The sequence below is a fragment of the Lepisosteus platostomus genome, chromosome 18 (assembly GCF_059453375.1).
Source record: "Lepisosteus platostomus isolate fLepPlt1 chromosome 18, fLepPlt1.hap1, whole genome shotgun sequence".
Lineage (NCBI taxonomy): Eukaryota > Metazoa > Chordata > Actinopteri > Semionotiformes > Lepisosteidae > Lepisosteus > Lepisosteus platostomus.
In genome coordinates, this window is record NC_142628.1 from 5,295,472 (window position 1) to 5,322,265 (window position 26,794).

Consider the following 26,794-nt stretch of genomic DNA (forward strand, 5'->3'; position numbering starts at 1 on the left):
GAATTCAAGATCTGTGCAGGCATTGCTTGTGGGGAAATCTACAGAATTGAGGCTCCTATAAATGTAACTGATATGACTTGAAAAATGGAACATAAATAACTAAAATGTGTGACAAACAGGAAAATGAAAAGGCTCCATTCATACAGGTGAAGCTTCACTAAAGTTCAGACTTTAGTGAAGTCTAAAGTTCAGACAAAGGGATTTGTTTCCCTTGTGATCCTGGTTAAATGGTTACAGGGCTGGTCCACCCTGAGGAAGCAGAACGCTCGGGGAAGAAAGTCTCGGGAAAAGTCTCAGAGCCACCTGTAGGGGCTGCTGCACTTAGAAATGAAAGTGGATGCAGGGGCTAGAATACCAGGTTAGCTAATGTGCTTAAACCTCCCCCTGTTGTAGCTGACAGTTCCTGTAACTCTGTCATAGTGGAACTTGTATTGAGCATGGGCTCTGGGCAGTTTTTATTTTTGGAGTGAGTCGGAGATTGTCCCTTCCATTTGTAGGAAGGGTGTAGTAAAGATCATGATGAGATTCCCCTTCTGACACTCAAGGCTGGGACTTGCAGACAGCAGCTAGTAACCCCCCAACCAACACTCACTCAGGTAAACGGAATGCAACTCATGCTTTCTGATTTCATTGCTTACTGCAGGTATTGATGATATGGAGAAAGTGCAACCCCTACCTACCTGACGCAACCTTACCAGCTTTCAGAATCTGACCCCCATCTGGGCTTTACTTGTGTGGGAGGTGCACTTGTTATACCTTTTGTTAAAAACATGAATCTGTTGGTGAAATGTTAGAAATTCAGTAAAATAGAACATGAAGGTGCTGTCTTTGTGTTACTGAGTGAATGCATGTTAAATGTTATTGGATAATTTGAATTGCATTGACCATGTTCTGTATCGGAACACTATATGCATACAATATGTTTATGCATTTATCAAACTCACTTTTAAAAAATATGTAGTATAAGAAATATGGCTATTTCTTTAAAAATAAGTTTAGTACAGTATGTTTGGATCATGGCTTTATTTTTATTTGCAAATTGTTTCTTTGCTTTCTGTTTGAAGGGTTTTAAGTCCAAAGTGAGTTTATCATCAGTAATAAGCACTTCTTGGTAAGTCATTTATCTTATCTAAATATAATCTTGTTAAATAATTGACCTAATAAGTTGCATTTTAAATAACTCAAAATGTTCTTTTTTATCTGCATTTCACAAAAATCCAACAGCCTAGTCGCTATTGTACTGAGTTTTATTGTTAGACTATTATTAATCTTTCCTCTTTTGAATTTGTTTCCTGGATGTGAACCAGAATGTCGAACCTAGCAGTACCTTAAATGGATCGCCTCTTCTCAGATATCAAGGAGTCATATTCTTCGCGGTTCTAGCTCTGTTGCTGTGGGGACTGACTCTTTAAAGCATTTGCAAAGGTGGCCTATCCTACAAACTTGAACAGAAACATAAAGGGATGAAACGGAAAGAAAAGCACGTTAATATAAAATGGTTGTGTCAGTTTATCATCTTCCATTCACAATTGGTCAGAAAGTACAAGGTGGATAGTTAAGGTGGATTTTATGGGCAATTGCACTACTGTGCAGATATCAGCAAAACGTGCAAAGTAATATAACTTGCATTTGAATTTAGTAGTAGTAGTATTTCTGTACTTTTATGGTTAAAAACAGCTTTTCCAGAGTCCACTTTTTACTGCATTTTATCTGCAAGACCTTTCTGGAACAATCAATGCATGCAGATAACTACATCGAAAGGCAGACTGCTAAATCGAATGATGTCATACTTCAGCTTGGGGATGTGGTTATGTTGTAGCTTGGTGAACTTTATTAAAATAATAATAATCATCATCATCTTACAATAATGTTTCTCATTAAATTAATCTTCATAACAGTTATGGAGATGCAGGCCTGCATCAAAGCCACTACCTTTAAAATAAGTAAAACTCTCACAAATGTAGATGGCAGAAATATATATCATGACATTTGTTTTAAATCTGAATTAGATGGTTTATAAATGTTCAAAACATGGTTTTTAGCTGTTGCAAGGCACAGAATGATGATCATTTAAGAATAATAATTGTATGCAATTACTGACAGAGTTCCTGAGCCCAGCCAGTCAAATTCTCCTTTCGGAGTGAGCTCTAAAGTCTACATATCTTTGGTTCAAATCCAGGCTATGCAATTACCTGATCAGGCGGCGCCCAGGTTTCATGTAGCTTCAGTGATGTGACACCATCAGGGGACTGCACATATCCCCTTTCACTGGTTGGGTTCCTGTGAGTGTCCAGTCTTGTAGAGGAATAATTGCTTGAATATTTTTGAATTTTGCACAAAGGCTGTTTTCTGCTTTCCTTCTTGATGTTACAGTAGGAATTTAAGAACCATAAAACCACAAACAAATGTCATCAGTCAGCTACATATACAACAGGCTGACTTTTTTTCCATGTCCTTTAACAAAATGAGACATTTCTCACTTTACTGCAACAGTAAAACAATGCATCAGCATAATACATTTACAACATATACTTTCATGTATTTGTATGAGACATAAGGGGACACATTTGGACACTATGTGGAAATGCATTTAAAATAGAGAACAGGAGGCACGTTTTTACACAATGGCTTGTGGGAGAATGAACAAAACCTACTCAGCCATGATCATGTTGTTGAAGCCAGTACCCTGGCTTCTTTCAAGAAACGGTGTGAAGATGTGAAGATCTTTGAGTCAATTAGGTACTAGCAAACAAATGAGCTAGGTGACCCAGATGGAAACCTTAAGTTGTGTTGCAGAAAGTTCTGTACCCTGCAGAACCTGCAGTCTTTCTTGTCCAATGATTCAAATTAATCAATTCAAAAATATCCAATTTCATTTCGAATTGTAAAATCGGACTCATTTGCAACTGACATTTGAGAGCAAACTGTTTAGATTACTGAAAAGAAATAAAATATAATTAGAAAAATCTGTACGAAGTTTCTGTAACCTGCTTTTCTCACCCAGTGGGTTCAACTGCAAGAAAAACTACTGCCACTGGCTCACTGCTCTGTTGATTACTTACTGTATAATGGCTAATTCTGAAGACAGATCAGTAATAGCTGAAATTGTATAAACCAAAATACAATGTGGAAATATTCCAGGTGCGTAGAACACTTCACAATAGATTGGTAAATTAAAAGTGATTTGTCTACAAAATCTTTTGATCATTTAGATTATGATCTGAGAGTTTCCTGTGTGATTTACAAGAGACAGAAAACGATGCACCAAGTATAGGGCAGTTCATAGCAGTGAGGAACAGGTGATAGAGTCACATGATAACCCAAGGCTTTTTTCCATCTAAATTTAGGCTAAGGAACTTTCCAGCTACCCAGGAGACATTCATTTCTGCAAGTGATAAACATAACTGCTGCCTTGATTTTCCAATCTAGCAAACTATACAAGCTCTTCACTTTGTTAAAGGAAGGATAAACTGGGCACAGCTCAGTACAACTTATTGGTAAAATACAGTACATATAATTTGAATAACTGCACCTTTTATACAGTATATCAATATATTTAAGTGTATGGTTGATATGTGGTAGAAATCATATTGTAAATACACATATACTGGGCTGTTTTAGGTTATTTTTCATTGTGAAATCCAGTTTATGTTGATAAAGTTTGAAAAAGAAGGTTTTTAATCTTGGCTAAAACAGAAATCCCATCTGAGGGGATTTCTAGAGCTGCACCACACTTGTACACTTGAACTGTAACAGGAGAAGCATGCACCATCTCAGCTCAGTCCTACTCACTGAGACCTGAAGATAATGTCATAAGGTGGATATAGGACCCCTGGGACTCTTCAGTCTCATTTCCCTTGGTGGAGATGAGTATTGAGGATTTTCTATCCCTTACAATATTAATCAGTAAGGAAGAAAAATCTTTGCCATCAACAAATACAGTAATTCAAAATAGGAGACACCAGTAAGGCAAGTATTACTGCTCCATTATTGAAACTCAGTTTATCGAGTACTTGTAAATTCCTAACACAGGCCTTATTAATCAAACATGAACGGCAATGAATTAGTCATTTATTACTGATGAAAACACACCTAATCAGCCTTGTGTTTGTCCAGCATGTGCTGAGTACTAGTATATCTCATTGTATACACCAATACACCTCATTAACAAGGTTTTTCCACTGTGTAAATACTTTAATGCATTTTAGAAAGTTGTTTTCATAAAGCTCTATTAATGCAAAACGATGGAGGCTCCAATGAAAACCCAATACAGTCTGTTTTTCTGTTATTTAAAATGTTAGTTTTCATAGAAAACTAATGGTCCTGTGTTAAATATTTTGTATGAAAAGGTTTATAGTTTTTAAATATTTATTTCAATGTAAAGCAAGTCCAGCAAAGAACTGTCTTAATATTTATAACTCCAGTGTAAGTCTTGTAAAGCAAGATTATGTAAATAACAGAATGAAAGAAGTGTTATCACATTTTTCATTTAAATTTATCCCAATGTTCTAATCATTTTTTTCGTTTTCTTTGCGCATCAGTACCAACAGTGACACACAGAAATATATTGTACAATTATCAGGTACTTTTAAGAGCTGGAAGAAGTGAGCCAACTCAATGATTTGCTACATTCCCTCTCCAGCTCACAGATCGTATAATGGTTTCATTAATAGCTCATACATTTGTGTTACAATCAACCATACACAGATCCAGAGCTGTGATTTCCTGAGAATCTACAGCTAAGGTCTGGCAAATGAATCTTTTCCACTACATCAGGTCAGAGAAAGAAATAAAAATGCTAAAATTGTGACAAACATTATTTTATTTCAAACAAGCTCCCAACTGTCTTATTGCAAAAGGAAAAAAAAAACATGAGATAATGTACGCTTTAGTAAGAATGAAACAGCAGCCAGAACTCTGTTTCAGCTTATAATAAGCAACATGCAAAGCAAGTCATAAATTTAAATGAAGAGTAGAACCAATGAACATGAGTGGAAAACAAGAGCATTTAAAACTGAGAAACCAATAAGGGTTTGGGGGCTCTGGAACAAGTCATCCAGCCATACGATTGAAGTTGGAACACAAACGTCTTTCAGGGAATGGCTTGATGATATCTTTGGATCATTCTGCTAGACACCAGACAAGCTAGGTGGAATAAATGAATGGTCTCCTCTTGTCTATGCCTTCATGTTCTTGTGATTTACTTGATTTTTTAAAAAGATGTATGTTTAGTTTAACACTGCTTCAGTCACTTGTTTAATAGGCTATAGATTTATTACATGGATAAACTATTGGTCTTACAGGGGCTTAGGGAATGAAATCCAGGGTTATTAATCAAACTGTAGTTGCTTGGGGAACAATTCACTAAAGCAAAAAACAAATTCTGTTACATGGTAGAAATACCATATATATACAAACATTTCCAACTATCCAGTTAACATGACATTCTCAATAAAAATACAAAACAAGACAATTTTACTAAGTGTTTTTTTTTCATTTTAGTAAATTATTTTAAAAACAACATATTCTCAGTCATAGCTTGTAAAATACAGAATTAACAAACTCGTTTTTTTGACTATGGTGGAAAGGTACAGAGTACTTTTGTAAATTGTATCTTGTAGACATTAGTTTAATTCCTTAAAATCACTACTGTTTAATGTTAATATGACCTGACAGCAGAAAAGACAGTAGTAAAATGTACGGAGAGTATCTACTACAAATTTCTTGTGAATCAATACAATTCATAAATTAAGAAAGACTTCCAATGCTTTTTAGGGTTCTGCACTAGTCTTCAAATTTTCACAAGTCTTCTTGGCTTAATCCAGCTGAAACAAATCATGGAAAAAAGAGAACTGTTAGATAATCAATTCAGTACTAAAACAATCAACAAGACACTTCAAATCTTCCTTTATTGCCTTAATCCTTGTAACCACATTTTGCTTTATTTTCCCTCCTATAGAATATGTTGTTCTAAAAGCATGTTTGTAACAGGACTGACTTGGTAATTAACCTATTACGGTGACATCCCTTCACGGGGGTTTCAAGTGTATACCCATCTTGTGGCTTTTGGTGGAACAGCACTGTTGGCTTGGATTGAGCAGACCTGCTGTATTCAGTGGTAAACAGAAACATCTTTTAAACAATTTCCATCCTCAGAAACTACACAAACTCTATCTACATTCAGCTTAGCACAGTTATGGCTATGTTGGACCAGAGCACAAATTAGAGCTCCTTGAAAATTCACTTTGGCAAGGAGCAAACACTGTTTTTAGAGCTCATGTTGGTTTGCATGTCACGTCCTCCTTTAGTGGAATGAACTAAGAGTACTGAACCTTGGAGGCACCTGTAGGGCGTAATTAAGGAAAACCTCTTTATTACTGTGGCTTGTGCAAATTTCACAAAATATTTCAGTTTGTTCAAAGATGCCCGATTTGTTTAACAGACCATATAAACTAAAAATGAAGTGCCATCTTAAATTGCTTAAATTGAATCTGTCTGACTCATACAGACAGTGCATAAGAGTTAGTTCCAAACCTGTTTGTATATTATTACATTTAATGAACAACATACAGCAATCTTACATTTGGAACCTTTTTAACAGAAGTATCTTTTACAAACCAAATTTAAGAAACAGAATTTTCAATTTTAAGTTGATTTAATCTCACCAACCACAGGCTAAATATTCATTCAGGACAGACTTGGCGTGATGCGCTGCTATACAGTTTCTGAAAGCTGATGTAGACTACTAACCATAGAGCCCTATATTTAGCTCCACTTGAGAGCATAAGAGTGCACCTAGTAAACCTTCAAACTGCATGGCCTTAATAAATATCAAGAAATCATTAACTAAGCCTTTGTTAATTATAGCAGAGCTCTATGAATTTTAAAACAGACTGAATGACTCCTTTCTTTCATTGCCTATACTAATTCTGGAAATTCCTTGGTCATTGCAGCCTTACTTTGTGACACATTTATTAGGAAATGAGGGCGCAACCAGCAGGTGCCAATGAACTATCTTTTCTGTTTCAGGGGGGTAAAATGCTGATGGCTGTCACTTTAACAAATGTTAACCAACCAGGACTCCCTCAGCACTATCCTCCCCCTCTGCTGCCGAAGCCCAGCAAGGACAATGCCAGGCTCCAGAAACTGCTGAAGAAAGCTGCCAAAAAGAAGGTGGCCCCTCCAACATCGCAGACCCCTATCCCTTTCCGTTCCAGTCTTTCCCCTGTGAGTGAAGCTAGTCCTGACCTTGAGCACAGCGATCACTCAACACCACCTAAGACGCCAGAAACACCAGCCTATACTGGAGCCCTGCAACCCCCCAGATTTTTTGTCAAACCAGTGATTCAGCATGCACCTTCTCCTTACCCAAATCAAAGACCTTTCAGCTACAGCAAGCTGGGAAGATTTTCCCCACAACCTTTTACAACTCCAGGTCGTGCCTTAGACCCTCAAATCTCACTTCACAAACATATAACAACGCCTGTCATTCAGTCACAGAGCACTATAACTCCAGGCCAGCAGCCGCACACAGAAGCCATTGACACCAGAGCAGGAGGGGTAGCTCCAGCTCTGAGTTCAGCAAAACCGCCATATCCAAAGCCCCCAGACAGTCAGCCAGATGCAGAAGACAGCACTCCAAGTCTTGTGGATCCAAATGTTCAACCATCTGTTGAAGCAATACCAACTATCAATGAAAATATTAATCAACTAACATCTGTCAGTACAGCCACCAAAACTAAAACCCACTTATTTGAGGTTCCCCAGATAAAAGTATATACTGCTAAAAGTTCAACTTATGAGACAACTAAACCACCACTATATGAAATTTCTGGATTTAAAACAACTTCCTATGTAACAACCAGAAGCAAAACACCCACTTTTGAAATTAAGAGAACTACAACACCTACATATGAAGCTTCCATAGCTAATATCCCATCAAATGAAGGACCCAGACCAAAGACACCTGTATATCAAGTCCCCAGGCCAAAAACACCTGTATATGCACCTTCATATGGAACCTCTCCAGCTGCTCACGAGGTCACCACAGTTAAAACAAGTGCTTATCAGGTTTCCACTGCAAGTGTACCACCTTATGAAGCATCAAGACCTAAAACACCTTCTTATAGTGTCTCATCAACTGCAACACCTTCCACTGAAGCATTAAACTTGAAGCCACCTAAATCTGAAGTCCCCCAAAATAATACTGCCTCATATGAAACTTCTAAAATTTTGTCACATGATGCTTCGAGTCTTAAAACTCAAAATGGATTACCAGCGCCAAATCTACCCCCATTTGATATGGTAAGATCTAAATCACCTTCAAACGCTGTGTCAACACCCAAGACTCCGGTAAATGACTCACCCAAGACTCCTTCACATGAAGTTCCAGGATCCAAGACAACTTCTCATGAAGTTCAGAGACCCAAGACTCCTTTATATGAACTGCAGAGACCCAAGACCCCTTCATATGAACTGCAGAGACCCAAGACCCCTTCATATGACGCTCCTAGACCTAAACCCCCATATTATGGCATGGCTCCAGCTTCAGTTCCTCCTTACAATGGCACCAGAGCTACCACACCCTATGGCATTTCAAGACCTAAAACCCCAACATATGACGCATCCAGATCCAAACCACATTTAAATGAACCACCCAGAACTAAAACACCTTCTTATGTATTCTCTCAAACAACAACCTCTTTGCATGATGTCCCGCAATCTGAAATGCCCTCTCAATCAGAACTAGAGAGGCCTAGAACACCTTCCAGTGGAATGGCCAGATCTACAACTACTACAATTGATTCATCTACTTCCCAGACATCGACATACGGCTTATCTGCAACTACAACACCTTGTCACGAAGGCCCAAGACCAAAAACACCTTCTAATGATACATCCAGACCTAAAACACCTTCTTACGAAGCGACAACAGCTAAAACACCAATGTATGAAGGACACAGAGCTAAAACACCAACACATGAAGTAGTTGGCCCAAAGCTGCCAATATATTCGGTGTCCAGAGCTAAAACTCCCACTTACGAATTCAGTAGAGCAAAAACACCATCAAATGAAGTAATTGAACAAGAAAAAACATCAATACATGAATCTTCAAGACTGAAAACACCTACTTTTCAAACTACCGGGGAAAAAAACCCCATACCTGAAGTTTCAAGTGCAGGTACCTTCTCAGAGGTGAATGGTCTAAATAAAGTACTCCAGTTGCAGTCCACATTTCAAGAAGGTGATATGCTTAAAGATGAGGAGCAAAAACCAAAAGCTGAAAGCACAGATAAAAAGGGCACTGCTTCTGAAGAAAAAACTACATCATCAGAGACTGAACTCTCAAGTTTAAACAAGAATGGTCAAGAAAGCAACTCATTTCCAAAAGCAGAATCTCTGCTGAAGGTACCACAAAAGCCAAAAGGCCTAAAGTCCAAGATCAGTGGCTGGTCTCGGCTTAAGAAGCACATGGTGGTGGAACCAGAAGAGCCAAAATTTCCTGAGCCTGAATCTGAACCCAAAAAGGAAAGTGCAGATGATAAAGAAGGAAAGAAAGAGGACAAACCCCCAACATCAGAAAACAGCAACCAGGCAGGAAGTCAGGAAGTGGAAAAACACAAAGACTCCCGGGCAACTAAAATGTGGGATGCTGTCCTCTTTCAAATGTTTTCTGCCAAAGAATGCATTATGCAGCACATAAACAACACCAAGAGTGAACCTGAGAAAAGAGCTTCAGAAAAGGAGGAGAAAAAGAACCTGCCATCGTTTATCTATCATCTGCCTCTGCTCCTGTACAAACCACGCTTTGATGCCAGAAAGTTAAAAGAAGCTGCTTCAAGACCACTGACAAAAATCACTTCTGTGTTTGAGATGGGCTTGATAAATCGCAAACAAACAGATGAAGAACCTAAAGACTTCAACAGAAAGGCAAAAGGGTGGGATCATAAATAAAAAAGCTGTGAGCAGCTCTGACTTAAACCACTGAATTAGACACTAATCAATGGAGGTCCTTCATATACAATGAGGCAAACACAGACTTTGGCATATTACTGATTAATTCTTGCTTGGAAAATCATAGCTGTTAAAATATTTAAAAGACAACCTTTTTTAAAATATCCTGTTCAAAAAAACCAAAATGAATAATTGTACAATTATCCCTCAGAGAGGCATAAAATAAACACTTGCAGCACTGAATATTTCAAATAAATGCCAAAAAGTATGTGAAATCAGATTTTTGTCATATCATTTACAACTGATGAGACCACCCATGCATTGGCAAGTGTCTCATATACTTACAGATACAGATATCTGCTGCTATAGACAGCGATAACAATTATTGTTGAGAATTGTCTACCAAGCCAACTGTTTTTGGAAAAATGCCAGAAAAGTTGTTGAAATGAGAAAGATGAGTAAAAAGTTGAACTAATTCAATAAATAGCTCCTGGTTTCCATTCTAAACTTTTTCTTGTATTTACATCATGAAGAATTATTCTACTACAAGCATTAAAATTATGAAAGACAACAGGAACCACCCAAAATAAACTTCACTGTTTTTGGCATTGCAAAATAAACTTATTTGTAGAAGAAATGTTTTATTGGGGATTTCAGATTTACCTTTCATATTGACTGTGTAATTATTTGGTGATGGATGACATTTATTCCATTAATAGGTTCCTGTACCCCATGAGCTCAAAACATAGCTCATAAAATATGGATACCCCGATGCCATTCTGGATCAAGATGCTAATTATAATTCAAATTCTGTTTCTGCTGATGAATAACTCTAAAAAACCCTTGATTTAAAATGACATCTTGCATTTTGTCTAAACCAAACTTCTCTACTGTCAGAAAAATACTAACAAAAATGTAATTTATTACTGCAATACATCCTAAATGTTTTTTTTTAATCGGGGAAATATCTTTTTTTTTTCCTGTAGCAGGAAATTAATTATAATGATGAACATTAATCATCAACTGTGTTGATCAACAAGGGGTTTACTGTGCAAATCAGGGACTCGTAGCAGGTGTGGTTGAAACAATACAAACTGTACATCTGCATGCATTGCACTGCATTGGCGATAATGTCTTGAGGGACTCTCTCCCATTCCTCTCACAGAATCTGTACAAACATTTATAATTCACTGGTCTCTGAGCTCAAGATGCCAAAATGATGTCCCAAATCATTCCGCAGATGTTCAGTGGGGCTCAGGTCTGGCAAGTAGGACCTACTTGATTTAACTGGTACATTTTCATCTTCCCAGAAACCTTTTGTTTGAAGATGTGTATTCTCATACTGAAATACTGTCACATCAGGAAAATCCTGAAGCAAATGAGGTTTGAGGACTAAGTCAATGTAGTGCCATGCAGACAGGTATCTATCTCTACAAGTGGTGTGCTATACCAAATGGAGACTGCCGCCTTGACTATAACTCTTGATTCACCTCATTGATCTGTTGATTCTTTGCTGAAGTGGACTTCACTCCATTACTGGCAAGTCCACCGAGGTGGTGCTCAAAACACCTCATTCTGATGCACAAATGAATTTTGGTGACTACAGGGCCCTGTGTGGCTACGTGGACTGCAAATGTTAACATTTTAACTGCCCCCTTACAGATTATTCACAAGTTACTGTAACCTAGTTGTCACGCCCTCTGCAGCCAGAGGGCGCTCCTTCTATGTTCTGTCCCTAGTTTCCGGTCTGCTGTCCTTCCTGTCCCTCTCTTTCCCTTGGGCTATATATTTCCGGGTCTTGCACTCTGTCCTCGCTCAGCATTGATGTTCGGATGTCCTGAGACCCGCCTAGCACCAGGGCGCCCCACGTCCGCTCCCTGAGGGCATAGGTTTCTATACGGCAATCCTGAACTCTTTGCACTATGAGCCCGGGCCTTTTCCTGTCTCGCCGCTACGCATATGGGTCTTTTTCCGCTCTCCTGTTCCTCACGGTTAGTCCCTTTGGACGTCCGTGACACTAGTGTTCCTGATGCAGGGGAATGGAAGTGTGAAATATGAAGGTAGAACCTGAGAATTGTTCACCTTGGTGAGATTTGTGACTCACAGTCTCCCAGATGTCACTGACAAACTATTTGGCTGTAACATGTTTTCAGGTTAGAAATTTCTAGCTCGTGACACATGGCACAGTAACAGTGCGCTGATTTAGTCCAGCCTCCAAAATACCAATGGCATTAAGAGTTGTCTCTTGATAACTGGAGCATACTGGTTCTTTTCTGTGTTTACCATTCTTGATTTTCAGCAGGATTGACATTCTACAGTTTAAATCACCTCATCAATGAGCTCTTTCATTATTGAGATGATTATTAAATACTAAATGCTACAAAGTTAATCAACTGTATCACAGTCCGTGAGGAAAAATCAATCAAAAGTATGCCAAAACATTTAATTAATACCATAAATCTGTACACTTTATCTGTCCTAAAAAGATACATACAGGAATAGAGTGATAAGTTTCTTTTGATGCTCAGTATGCATGTCATTATGTTAAAAAATATTTTCTACTCTTTATAAGTGTATTATATAAAATTGTGGTGTTGATTACAAATTCAGCACCACAAAGGAAAATAAAAGACCTTTATCATTTCATGGATTGCATTTTAAGGGAAGATGAAGTCCCAGGTCCAGCAGTAGTTAGCATTGCTGGCTAGCACTGCCCCCTGGGTTCAGTTTCTGGGGTGCTATATGCTTGGAGTTGTGCTCCTGTGTGCTCCTGTTTCCACCCACAGTCCAAAGACATGCTGTTAGATGAACTGGCGTCTGGTGAAATTGACCCTGGTGTGAGTGTGTGCTTGTTTTGTGTCTGTCCGCCCTGTGAAGGATTGGCATCCTTTGGATTGGCATTAGACATTGGATGGATAGATGGAGTATCAGAAGATAAAATTCAAGTTAGTGAAAAGTGGATAAGGTTAGGGTTTGACCACCTCCTGGACATTTGTTTTAAAACCCCATTTCACTGTACACTTACACTCACTTGTTTTTTTTTTAATAACAGAAATTAAAGAAACTTGGCCAATTAATTATTTTTAGCATTATTTTTTCTGTGAAATTGCATGAGGAACTAAAACAAATCAACCTCTCCTACTGAATGAAGCCTTCAGGGCCCACTAGTTAATACAGGTTCAAGGTTAGTCTAGATTGGACTCAACCCAAGGCAACAGAAAACAAATGAGTTTTCATGCATTATATCCTCTAAACTGGTGAGAAACATTACATATTCTTATTTTTAAACACTTATTTTTTAAACTTGTTGAGAAACTCTTCATTAACCTTGCTAAATTTAATACATTTCTTGCTTTACTCAGAGAGGTGTGTCATATAGCAATGTCTAATCCACAATGGAGATCACAGAACACTTTGGTAAGGTGCATATTGGTGTTGTGGATGTCTTTTAAATAGAAAGGCGTTAATGTTGGCATTCCTGGAATGACTGGTTTTGAATTGCAGGTATAGGGAAGTGCAGTGTTGCAGGACAAGGTCTGAGATCAGAAAAACTAAAGCATATCTGGTGAAAATGTATTGAGCCTCTGCATACTCAATAAGGTGTGGATCTGCGCAGCGCAATTGACAAATAATTGTTTTGCTTCTGGAAATTTAGAATGAAGAGAGACACACAATATATGTGTACATAAGATGGAAAGGCTCCTGTGAGTTATGGATTAAAGTAATTGTATGGATAGTTTACTCTAGATTGCTTTTCACAAGAAAGGCCTGATGGAACAGGACAGCAAAGTCTTAAATGAACGCTGCCTGAACACTCCTGTCTGTTGTTGAAAAGAAATGCTTTTTAACAGTTGGGGTTGAGTAATGTTAGAAGGTAGAATGAGATCCAGAACTGTAGAGACCAAAAAAACACACCAATTCACTGATTCACTCTTCTGGTTGTAACGTGTACAATTTTCTGGAACTTGGAATTAGGGTTGCACTATTTTACATATGTCTATGTTTCACATCACAAAATAACCAATACTCTTAGAGGACCTTTAAGGAACAGACACCGCTGTTTTACCTTGAGTGAGGTACTTTACCCCTGTTGCTCCAGTCCACCCAGCCTATAAAAATAGAAACCAGCACTGGTGGGCATGATTCCTGTGATAGAATTGCAGGAGTCATGTGCTCTCTGATGGCTTCACAGCTCGAAAACTGGGTAAACTCTGGCCTAATGCATCAGGGTCTCCTGTATGTGGCTCAAATGGATTTACCTTCCTACCTTAAGGAATATCATTTTTTGAATTAGGCAAGTTTAAAATCTATTATCATTGTAACATTTGAAAACAGGTCAAATTGCGTACATAAGGGATAAGGCCCACAGATCAAATTTGTGATCTACAGTTAGTATTGCAAATGCAATATGTCCTTCTATCAGATTAGATCTGATTCACAGTTACAGATTTTCATTGACTTAAAATTAATCTAATCCTCAGAAATGTGATAATTATCAGAAGATTGTCTGACAATGAATATACATCCTTTAGTTCAACAGGACAACAAAATTCCTTAAAGAGGAAACCAAGTACCATAGAATAATTAGCAGGGAGGTAGGTCCCTTTTCAGGCCATAAAAGCCCAGTGGGAATGGGGGACAAGGGCCACCATTTTTCTTAGACTATCCAACACTGGAGGTGGAGGTGATGTGGTCAGCATCACACTCTGGCCAGTCTATTTCCACTGGAAGAATTAGCACCCAGAGCTCATTTGGAAAGCAGGCTGAGCAGACCTGGGAGCCATCTGGAAGGAATTAGAGCAAGCTACATCACTTGCCCCTACCTGGGATTGAACCCAGGATCTTCCAGTCAGGAGCTGGACATCCTTGCCATCTGAGCTACCACAGCTTCATAATAATTAGTCCATTGATAATAATAAAAAATCCCAACATTTGGAATTTGAGTTGAAACTTAGTTGTTAGATGAAGGTTTGTTACTCTTAAGTGTTAGATTGAAGACTATTTATATTAAGTGTGGTTGGTAATAGCAAGATACAAGACCTCTATTGCAGGAATAGACCTGGGCTTGTTGAAGGCAACAAATATATAACACTGTACCATTAAAGGTATAATGAATAAGGACTTAAATATAGCATAGTATATTATAATTTAGCAATACAGTACTTTAAATACTTTTTCCAATTTTACTTCAAAGCTATCTAAAATAAACTGAAATCCTTCACATCATAAGACAAAGTCTACTTCTATTTACAGGTCAGGTTAATCAGCAGTTGTCAAAAGTTGTGAAGGAAATTGATTTGGTTACCCATTTATTTATAATCATTTCCATTTATTTATTCTATTTTAGAAGCTCATCATTTCACTTACACTAATAAGTGAGTTTTTTTCACCTGTCACTGTATATATTGTTTTCTTTAAGAAAAGGAATCTGAAAACATTAGGGAAGATCTCATTTGTATCTTCAGCCCTGTCCCCATACATGTGTAAATCTGTAAGTTGTATTACCTTCAAGAACAGATTTTGTTGTCAGCTGTATATAAATCTGTATAGAAATATATGTATGGATATACTGTATATTGTCTGCTGTATGTATGTAGTCTGCATAAATTTCTGCAAAGCTACAAAAAGTGCACATTTTATGTGACTTGTATTTTTGCACAAAACTTAAATTGCTGCTCTCTGACAAACTGTATTGTGGTGTCTTTTGTATCCTTTGAGACAGCTGATCACAGCTGGACAAGAAGGAGCAAGGTGTTTAGATCATATCCACATTCTGCCTGAGATCATTCAAATCTGTCAGGTTTCAAACTGCAGACCTCTAGAATTATAAAATGTCACCTCAGTCCACTAACGCCAACACAAAGAAGGTCAAACAAAACTGCAAAACATTTACAATACATCAGTCTTAACCTCAGAAAAGATGCTGGCAGATATAGCTAAAAATAATAGACTCAGATGAGGAGCAGCTGAAACAATGCAGTAATTTTATCATTACAGAACTGCTCTTCTGTTTCTAGCGCTTTGGTATTCTAACAGTTTCCTGAAACATGTGACTTAAATTATATCTGTGAAATAGTTCACAAAGAATACCCAAAGCACCAAAGTTCAGTATAATATATTGGGGATATTTCATTTAGTGCAAAATACATTCTGCTCATTTATCAGTTAGATAAGACTTTATTGATCCCGAAGGGAAATTGAGGTGTTATTGAGATCCATCCTTTAAAACAACAGGACAACTATATGTTGTCCTGCAATAGATTTTTTTCAAATTTTCCAATGCAAATTTCACAACAAGTTGCAAAACATTAAGATAAATTCTTAAGAGAGGCCTTGTAAGGACAGCAAAGAAGATATTGGACAGGTATCAAAGTCAGTTTAATCTGCCACAGATTTAGATAAGCATTTTGAGATGAAACCAAGGGCAAATATATGAATGAAGCACATCTACTCCATCGTGATTCTACATCAGTAATGTATCCTCCTTTCTGTAACACTCACGATTACTGACCTTGTCAAGATGCATGTTTTGTCTTTAAAGATATTATGACATTGTGAGAATACCTCTTCCTAAAAATAACTTTTCTATAAACAAAAAAACAATTTCCGCGAAAGGAGGTTAAGAAAACGACCACGGTGTTTCTGGAACTGTGATATTACTGCTCATTATTACGTAACTGAGCAGTTGGAGCAATAATGGCTGAAGTGCAAGAGGGAGATTCCAGTCATGGCAGCTGTGTGACTTATCACCAACTCAACTCCCTCACGGCCCTAGCTGAGTGTTACTCCCATTAGCAACTGTGGACAGATTGCTTATGCACAATTTAAGGTGTCATCACAGCAGCAACTTATTTGAGACCAAGAGGTTCCATGCAGGGCACAACAGTTCAACAGCTGCAGGCACATGTCAATGAGATTGCCAGCACCAGGATAAGGTCAATAGTGGTGACCTGTGAATTCAATCTTGCAGCACATAAAGCAGGAAATGTGAATTGTGGAAAGTGTGGCTTCTAAATGGGGGGTTTGTTTGCAATGGTTGAGGACTAGATTATTAATTTATTCAGCTGTTTACATATTAACTTCATACTATACATGCTACAACAGAAACAGTTACTAGTGTAGTCATTTTCTTATTCTACTATGCTTTTTTGAGAGTTGAATGATGTAACATGACAGAGTTTCACCTTCAAAGAGGAGGTGTGGTTCTTTTTTTTTCCCACATTTTAAAAAATAAAAGTATTGGGTTTGGTAAAATGTGATCTTGTAAAATTGGGAATCAATACACTGAAGTGGTACCAACAACTAAAGTATTAATCTTTTGGCAAAAAATAATTTATACTATGTTTTTCGGATTATGGGAATTGTACCAGTGTATCATTTCTGTGTCAGAAATAATCATTAGTAGATGCACCTCTATTGTAAGTTTTTGCAACTTGAACTGCAGATCATCAGACTCTGGGAGATACTCATCTGCACCTTTATCTTGGCAAATCGGTTTACAAGATTGCTTTCCACGGTTTTCCACAACTTTCCGCTTCAGGTGTTTTTTTGAACTCTAACAAAGAAACGAGCCAATGAATATAAAGGGAATATGCTTTGGTATTAACTCTCCTGGCTGAAGAAATGACAGACCTGGCCCGAGCTCAGTGCATCCACAGCCCATCCTCACTTACGAGGAATGAGCCAGGGAGCGGCATGGGTACAAGATTAGAATCCGATCTCTTCCCACTCTTCTGTGAAATAACACAACTTAGTGAAATATTAACAATTCCGCACATTAATATACATTTAAGCAATGCTAGAATTGTCAAAACGTCTTACTTGATTTTCCATTTGTACATTCATTGTGGTCATTATCAGAGATTGGGACCTTCTCATATTTTCCATGTCCAGTAACAACAAATTTGTACCTTTTACCAGAAGGAGTACCCTAAAAGACAAAACATTAACATTTAGAACATTAAAAAGGTCTTTGCAGACCTTCTAATTCTTAAATGTAACAACAAATGGTCTTAACTGAATTTTGTGCTTTTTCATGAAAAAAATAAAAGATAATAAGAATTTTTAAACAAAATCAAATGTCAAAGGAGTGTTGACTAGACCCCTTAAAGTATGACAAGTTTCAAAAGCACAGTGTACTGTACTATTCTACAGTATATCAAATCACACTGTTCATAGTTTGTATTTTATTCACAGTTGAGCTCAATCACAAACAGATTAACTACATCTGTGGACAGTTTTCATTAGCCTGTCTAAACCAATATGAAACTTAATTTTATATAAAGTTATATATAAGAAAACAAAAGTGTGGAACTTACCTTCATGACTGAAGCGGTCTTTACTGATGAAGCAGAATCTCCTTTTATCTCCCACAAGCTTTTCTTGTGCAAAACATCACCCACTTTAAAGTCCTGAAATAACAAAAGCAATGGACAATCAGCTATTATAGCAATTTAGAATTTGAAATGCACAATCACGTCACATTAAATCATTTAGCAACTGTCAGCATCATAACATATAACAGTATATGTTGATTAGTCAGTGATGTAATCCTCCTCTTTCACAAGACAGGAAATGTGATTTTCTGATACTACTAAATATGTTAAGACCTAGGGTGAGATAGTGAATGAGACAGAGAGAGAGGGTTATATAGTACGAGGAACAATGACAAAATACAAGAAAACAAAATAATACAAAATTTCACCTTAATAGTTTCATAATAGTTAAGCATTAAATAACAACTTTATTTTGGTTCATAAAACAACACAAGACATCTTTCAGGAGCTTAAAAAGTGAAGCTACACAGTAATCTCAAAACTTTCTTTAAGCAAAAGGCATTTTCACTAAACTGCATTCTTTATAATAACTGGTACAAAACATAAAAATTCAGAACCAGGTGAGCTTCAGATGTCTCAAACCTACAACTGAAATGCAAATTCAATGAAAGAATGCCAGTAACTGGAGTCCATTTAGCAGCTTTTAATTTAATAATACAGGGTCTCAGACAAATCACACCATTCACTGGTGATATTTATGGACTATTTAAGAAAATTATTATATTTAATGCAAAAGAGTGTCATACAATCTACAGTGCCCTTCAAAAATATTTAAAATCTGATTAAAGCATATTTTATCAATTATACTTGGCTGCTCATAAGAAATAACCAAACTAAGTGACTTGTCTTCTTTAACTGTCACACCTTTGCTACATTACAGTAACATCAGAAAATGACCTCCCTCTTAGGCTTCCAATATCTGCAATATCCCTGTCCAGGGACGCTCTAATAAAGGCATCAGCTAAAACATCTGCCTCATGAACTGCAGTGTCATCAAACCTACTTGATATCTTCAACCAGTGTAAGAAAGGATAACAGTAGCTCTGAATAAAAAAAAAAACAAACAAACTATTTTAAATTGAAAAAGAAATTTACCTTAAAGGAGATTAAGGAAAATCCAATACATGAGGAAAGTTGGAATAAGAAAACTGAGGAAGGAGAAAAGGAGTAAGAAAAGGAGGAAATCCATCAGATACACACTGTATGTGTAGTTTGTTTAAGGAGCTTGATAGCTCTAAGTGGTGAATTTTAAATTATACTTGAAAAACATTACTTCAGTAGTAGTACATATTTTCAAGCACACCAGTTATTTTTTAATCATAATAAACCACTGTTTTAGCTTGAACAACTCAAGAACATAACCTCAGTAATTTCTCCTACAGTATGAGTCAAAACCTTCAGAATCAGTAGGATACTGCTCTCATAATCATGAATCAATCAGGAAGCAAATGATGTCACCATTGTGAAATTTACCACTGCTAGGCTAATACTACTTAGAAAAAGTATAGCTTTTGAGGTAAATTACTAATTTCTTACAAATCAAAATGCAACTATATTCAGTGGTCCTCACAAAGTCACACAAAAGCTCAAATATGAGTCATTTAAAGTAATTTTTAAACACCAATTTAGGCACAAGTGATCTTTCTGTGTTACTCCATTCAGAACAGTTTAGCTTAATATGAATATGTGCACATTCCCAAACTTTCTTGTGCATAAAAACTTATCTATGCTTAGACACCCTTAGATCTTTTAACAAGAGTTCAGACCTTCAGTCAGTTTTCATTCAATGAACAAAGAAATGGCTGTACTTAAATGTTCTGGCCTTAACTGCACTCTGACTTACAGCTGGTTTGGAAGGGGAGTTCTTGGTGCTGCAGTCATCGGTTCCTTTCACCCACTGTGTGATCAGGTCAGCCACTCCAACCTTTAGTCCTTCTGTGTCCTGAGAGAGACAGAACCCATGTCACTGTAGAGTGCAGCAGCACCCCCTGTTCCTTCCATGATGGCTGAAGAACGAGGAATCAACTTATAATTCTACTGTATCTGAGCAGAGCAAGGAAAGCCCACAGTCATTTAGAGCTGTTAGATTTGTAACCCTAATCGCAGGAGATCCCAGAAAATGTAATTAGTCTACTAGTAACTCCAGTAGCATTTCTTATGAAATTTGAGTTTACAAGTACTGCAACGATTTTTGTCGTTGAATGTGGTTCACCGGAGTGTTGCTAATTGATGCTCTGTGATGCTTTTAATAACAAGATAAAAAAGATAGCTAGTGAAATGAAACGCCCAAGGCATGATGTCTTCACATGTTTATGCTGTTACTCACTAATTGATTAAAAACCTAATAAAAACTTTGGCACATTTACACTGTGATTTCTTACCTCCACCACGCTGCTAAACTAGGTAAAACAAACATGTTTTGGAACACCCACGTGCATCAGATGAAATTAAATATTTGTGGAAGTCTTAACCATATAGTCTCAGGGTAGTTATCCAATACAGCACTATTTGTCCTTTGCATAGCTTGCAAGCATGGGAGTTTGTCTTACTTATGAAACCTAAATAATTCAAAGCAATTTCCAAATTAGAAACATCACTTACAACCCAAGACCAAATCCAAGTTGATTTGCGAATAGCGAGTGGAAGCAAGCACATTTTCAATGTAAGAAAATGAAGAAAATTCTGTTAATTAATACAGTGCATACAGTATATTAAGCAGAGCTGTTAGGTGTATATATACTGTACCTGTATAACAATTAGGATGAGTAATACACAACTAGACAGGGGTCCAAGAGAAATATAATTGACCACCACTTGCCTTGGATGGTATTCCTTTGGCTGATGACTGACTCCAAGCTTCTGCCTCAAACAGACTCTTCTTGGAGGAGATAGGCTCAGAAGGGCTAGGAATGTCCACCACAGCCTGTTTTGCTGCTCTTGTCTCTTTGGTGGAGCTCTTCAATCATCAGGCAAGTGACATACATAAAGGATGAGCAAATTAATGCAGAGATAACATCTGGCTATGTGTAGAGATATTAATTGCAATTAAATACCAGTAACTCCTTGCTTTTTGTTCTAAAAGCTATGTTGTCCATATCTATGTAACACATAACTAACAGAGCAAATGTGGCAAATTTTCATTCCAAATGATTTATTTTACTCTTGATAAGTAAACAATTAAACTATTTGCTTTATTAGGCCTTTTTTCTGCACTCGATTTTTGTTTCAAAAATACCTTGATATAAGTGCACATTGTCCAGAAATGGACAACAGAACTTTCCTCCTGTCAGAAAGCCCACGCCTTTTATGAGGAATAATTCAGGCGTCAGAGAAACGCTGATGTTTAAGAGTGGATAACAAGTCTTGATAAAGAGATGTCTAAGTAATTAATAGTAATAGCCAAGATGAAGTGTAAATAAGAGACAGGGTACTCTGTGGAACCAGGCTGCAAAATAGCATAGCAATAAATGGACTCTTGCAAACAAATGGGTTGAGACTGAAAATGCAGTAGATATTCAATAGAACTCAATCTATTAAATAAAATAGAATATTTTTATACAGTAAACATGTTTTTGCATGCAATTTTATAATTGTATAAATGTTGCTGAAAGGTTGCTAGGGGTGACTTCATCTCAAAATACCAGCATCTGCTGAACACAGATGCACTGCAATTAAAAAAGGCAGATGGTGATTTCACAACCGTGTAGGTCAGTCCCAAAAAATATAATTGTTCCACATATTGTTCCACATATACACAGATAAAGCTGTTCTCCAAACCAGGTGAAAACCTAGCCAGGGGGGCATACGAATACATTCTTGAAAACAGCACAAGGATTGAAGGGGAAATCCCTTTGATCTGCCACTGCTGAAGTTACTGAAGGTCCTAAGACTGCAGAAACACTATATAATTAACATGAACTTTCACCCCTTTTAAGAACAAAGTCTTACATAAATAACTCTATTGAAAAGACAGGAAAGGTAAAGGGTCACAGGAGAAGGAAGGTTAAGTAAGTCAAATGTTCATTGGAGGATGACAACCTCCTACTTTCAGGCTAAATCTAAAATGGTTAATCATCTCAGTTCACCTCTTTGACCCCTGCACCAGTACAGACAGAACTAAGTCCTTCAAACTTGCCTACTGGATGCTTCTTATCACTGGATTTGCTGCAAACTCCGTGATGCCTTACAGAAAAGTTAACCCTGACTGGAGCAACAAAGTGTCTCACAGACAACACAATCTCGGAGGCGTCTGCTACTGTAAGTCTCAAAGTCATTATTGCATGGCAAGCTAAGGATTACTAAATTGAACCCTCATGAGAGTTACTCTAACCCTAGTTATCTCATCCTCATTTACTTTAATACAAAGCACAGGCTCAAACCAGCAAAGTCTGGACTAAAGATCACAACCTGAAAACGTCTTTGACTGGTCAAACCACTCAGAAGCCCCGGTGGATAACATGTTTCAAATCCAATCACTGTTGCAAGAGTGTGTCTAGAATGCACTGTCACCATCACAGTTACTGAGTAATTTTATAGAGCATGTAGACAGGAAACATGTCTTTGCAAGATGCATCAAAAAGATGAATCACTGCAGCGTTCCAAGAAACATGGTGAGTTAAGTGTCTAAGTGAAAGAAACACAGAAATGATTACCTCAATGGCATGAGTGTACAGCTCCAGCCTGTCATCAATCTTGGAGATGGGCACAGGGGGTTGTGTCTTCTTAACACTATTACTGTTTCAAAAGAAACTGATGCATTAGCAGATGTGCAATCTGACCTACAGTATGTAAAGGGTTAAGTCTGTGTCTTAAGTCATAAGGCATAAGTCCACCTAATGATTGTTCAATCCCATGCATTATGGAATGTAGTAGTAATAAAAGTTTCTTTATCTACAGTGTTAAAATAAGAACTTGCCTATACAATTAAAGAGACCAGAAGGACTTCTTAGACCTTAAAGGACTTCTTTTTGTTCACTGTGGGTAGAGAAATGTCTGCAGTGTATAAAACTATATAACCATGTTTTATCATTAAGATTTTTTAGAAATGAGTATAAGCTTGAATGATAAAGTTAGATGATTAATCAAGCACTTGAAAACTCCATACTCCTTCCCTAAGGAATGTACTTTGATTCCAGTGTTAAGTGCTAAAGACTATGAGAATTTTCCATGAAAGCAATGATAAATGTGTTTTCTCATGAAAGCGCATGATGTAATGTCCTGCAGAGAATTATTCATACCCTTAAATTATGCAACTCACATAAAATATGAACTGTTCCTAGTGTTTTATCTGTTTTTCAGAGATATCTACACATCAAGAACAGGGGTGTAACGAAGTTTGGTTTTTGATCTTGATCTCAACCCTATTAGAAAGGGTTCCTTTTTTTAAAGAGTGGTTGTTTTGTTATTCCCAGAAAGAGACTATGACTGAATTACAAACGTTATGCTGTAAAAATGCTTATCAGGCTCCAAAAAAGTCAAACCATTTATTTAGAAAGATGAGTTTTTCAGTTCATGGAAGGTTTTGTTAGCTTTTGTAAGCCTAGCCTGTTACAACCATCTGTTTAAATCCTTTAGCTTATTAGAGCACTCAGGCAATGCTTTAACACTAGTTTATAACTATGGAATGGCCCAAATAAAATAAATCATTACACATTTCAAGAAGAAGAAGGAGCAATTTCAACACTTGTTTTTATTCGGGTAACTCATCTGATTGAGAAGAATGACAGCCCACCCATGAAAAAGGGCCCGTCACAATGCCCACACCTTTTATGAGGAATAATTCAGGCAGCAGCTGCAAAGGCGAAGATGAGGCAGAGTGAGGAGTGTGGAAGTTAAATCCAGAAAATGAATCGGCAAGATGTGTGATAGCTATACTGTCCGCAGATAAGAGGAAGTGGGCGAGATTAGGGTTTGACCTCCTCCTGAGCTTGTTTAAAACTCCACATGACACATGTAGAAAAATAACAAGGAAACCTTGCTGTTTGCTCAAGGCTAAGAAAGTCGTACATGCCAAGATAAAAATAAGATCAAAAACATCTTAAGAAAGGAGAACATAAAAATCATGATCACGGGGCATCTTGAGTAATTCATTTTCTCATTCCTGATTATTGTTCAAGTAAGAATATTCTCAGTGACCAAAATATCTTTTCCTGGATACTATTCAGTTCTTTGAAATAATGTTTTCATTTTCTGCTGTCTGCATCTTCCCATGTTCCTCTATAAGCTATGCATGAGTACCGCTCAGATTAAATCTGACAATGAAAAGGAAAACAATCCTTTATTCCTGAAAACACTGAAATACTCTCACATGATGATGTCACTACCAAGGTATTTGTGTCTTATCCAGATTTGCTAGTTCAGTGCTGGAGGTCTTTATTGTTATAGCACTCCCCTTAACCCATGAAATGTTTCTTATCACTGGGAAATACATTTTTCCACGGAAACAATGCAATTAAAATTACAATGTTGTAACTAACAACAAAAAGCAGCAAAGCAGGGCTCTCAGAAGGAATTTTCCATGGGTTAAGGGGATCTTATTACAGGAATAGTTTACCCTCCACCTTATAGCAAAGAAAAAGTACAAAGTATTTTAAATCAACTGATATTTTAATCATGCCCTAAAACAAACCAATTTTTCATTTTTCTCACATTCTGCATATACAGTACAGATGAAAATTGGCAAACACTGGTGTTTTCTCAGGGAGATATGGATTTCATAAGATCTACTATATATTAGTTATACATATTAGTGAGAGAGAAGAAATATTTGGGGTTTAAAGTTACTAATGAGAAACACAGAGGAACACCACTATTTGTGCAGACTTGGAGACGGAGAGATCATCAGAATTCAATGAGACTGTGCCTGCCCGGAGGCAAAAGCATATATACTGTAGGATCCAAATTATCCGTTAAGTCTAGCTGATTAATGGAAGTTCTTAACTGAAGTTCAGGATGGATGATGACAAATAAGCCAATTTTGTCCAGCTGTTCTAAATCATAATCATTCCCAGCATTAACTGTAAACTGTATATCACATGCAAATGCCTCTTTTCGAACTGTATTTCACTTCACATGTCTCCCTTCCACCTCAGCTCCAGATTTACAGCTGCCTCATTCTGTGAGGGGGTCCCAGCCTCCTTGTACTATGGCCAGGAGCCTGCCCCTAAACCAACTGGGTTAACCCAAAAGTTTATTATTAAACATATTATATTATTGAATATATTATATTTAAAATACTCAACAAACATTGGCAAAAACCACCTGATACTCTGGTGTTGTTATTCCTTTTGAAATACTTTGGATAAGAGAGTGAGAATGCAACTGAAACTTTATATCTCGAAATCAAACCTGTTAAGGTCACAGATTGCACAGATCAGATAGTAAAGGTTGTTATTATATCTGAGAACCAATCAGGAATTATCTTGATCGATAATGACTAAGTAGTACAGACAAACTGGAGCCATGCCATGGTTAAGAGTAATATCTTTAAAGGCATCGTAACAAGATAATGACTTAACATCTGGTTACAATGAACTGGTATAAATCACAGCTGTCAAAATGTGCAACAGAAAGCATGGAACAGACCAGTGATGACTTGGCCTTCCCTGTCAGTTAGTCAATGTTGACTCAGTCTATCAGTCTTAGTAGTGTCAGGGCTTCTTCAGCAGACAGTGGGAATCTGGGATGCTTTTAAATCCCCAATATTACTAGAAGATAGTGTCATTTTCTTGGGTGTGTTCAAATAAACTCACCTTTTCTTCAAGGACCGATTCAAAGATTCTGTTCTCTCCGTTATCTACAAATAAAGAAGAAAACTCTCTCAGGTCACTTTTTTGTTTTCTTTTAAAATGTTTCTATTATCCAATTATTAATCAACACCCTGTTAAAGGCTTCTATTATTAGCACCAATCTTCTACCCTGTTCTATCCTGTTAGAGTTTTTAGAGTCCAAGTTATACAGCTTTTCAAAATCATGTGTATCCCTACATCATCATGAAAACAATTCTGTTTTTCACTTGCAAAATGCAACTGGTACACTAATATTGCAATACAGCTTTACTGTGCATTTTCAAGGAATATCTCATATTGTGTGAATTTTAAGATACGAGTAGACTATATTGAAGTTGTGGAGTCACTATCGTAGCTAACAAAGTAATTTTAAAGCACCTTTACAAAAAAATGTGACAAATCCTAAGTTTTAGACTTGTTGTTGAACCATTCTTTACAATGCTGCCACAAATAAAATATAGCAGTAACACAATGCCACTCTGACGTTCATTTATCAGCTTGCGATTTAATGGTACTCTGACACCTTAATAATGTGTTATCTCCAACACTTGTTAAATATTTATATAACAAATATCTAGAGTGTTTGTAAAGTGGTAACAGTATTATGACTGAATGCCTGAGAAAACCAAACTGCACTCTTCTAGTAACATTGGAAAAATCCTTCTTAAAAATGTGGTCCAACATAAACAAGATTAACTGCTTATTTTCCTTCTAGCA

General features: G+C 37.1%; 2 protein-coding genes across 5 annotated transcripts in view; one reads left to right on the forward strand and one right to left on the reverse strand.

Annotated features, from left to right (window-relative positions):
* Window positions 1–383: 383 nt before the first annotated feature.
* prr33 (proline rich 33) lies at window positions 384–10,591 on the forward strand. Of its 2 annotated transcripts, XM_088611590.1 has the most exons (3): window positions 384–596; window positions 1,065–1,111; window positions 7,030–10,591. In XM_088611590.1, the coding sequence occupies exon 3, from the start codon at window positions 7,039–7,041 to the stop codon at window positions 9,952–9,954; it is 2,916 nt and encodes a 971-aa protein (XP_088467716.1). In that variant the 5' UTR covers window positions 384–596; window positions 1,065–1,111; window positions 7,030–7,038; the 3' UTR covers window positions 9,955–10,591. The 2 variants fall into 2 exon arrangements, with proteins under 2 accessions (XP_088467716.1, XP_088467717.1); XM_088611591.1 differs by lacking the exon at window positions 1,065–1,111.
* The window catches only part of lsp1a (lymphocyte specific protein 1 a), a 45,548-nt gene continuing 23,558 nt past the window's right edge, over window positions 4,805–26,794 (reverse strand). For all 3 annotated transcript variants that reach the window (XM_088611592.1, XM_088611593.1, XM_088611595.1), the window contains 7 exons: window positions 26,042–26,085; window positions 22,943–23,024; window positions 21,102–21,246; window positions 20,134–20,225; window positions 18,273–18,365; window positions 17,776–17,884; window positions 4,805–5,825 (listed from right to left, as the gene is read on the reverse strand). In XM_088611592.1, coding sequence (XP_088467718.1) covers window positions 5,800–5,825; window positions 17,776–17,884; window positions 18,273–18,365; window positions 20,134–20,225; window positions 21,102–21,246; window positions 22,943–23,024; window positions 26,042–26,085 — 591 coding nt within the window. In that variant the 3' untranslated portion in view covers window positions 4,805–5,799. The remainder of the gene's footprint in view (window positions 5,826–17,775; window positions 17,885–18,272; window positions 18,366–20,133; window positions 20,226–21,101; window positions 21,247–22,942; window positions 23,025–26,041; window positions 26,086–26,794) is intronic.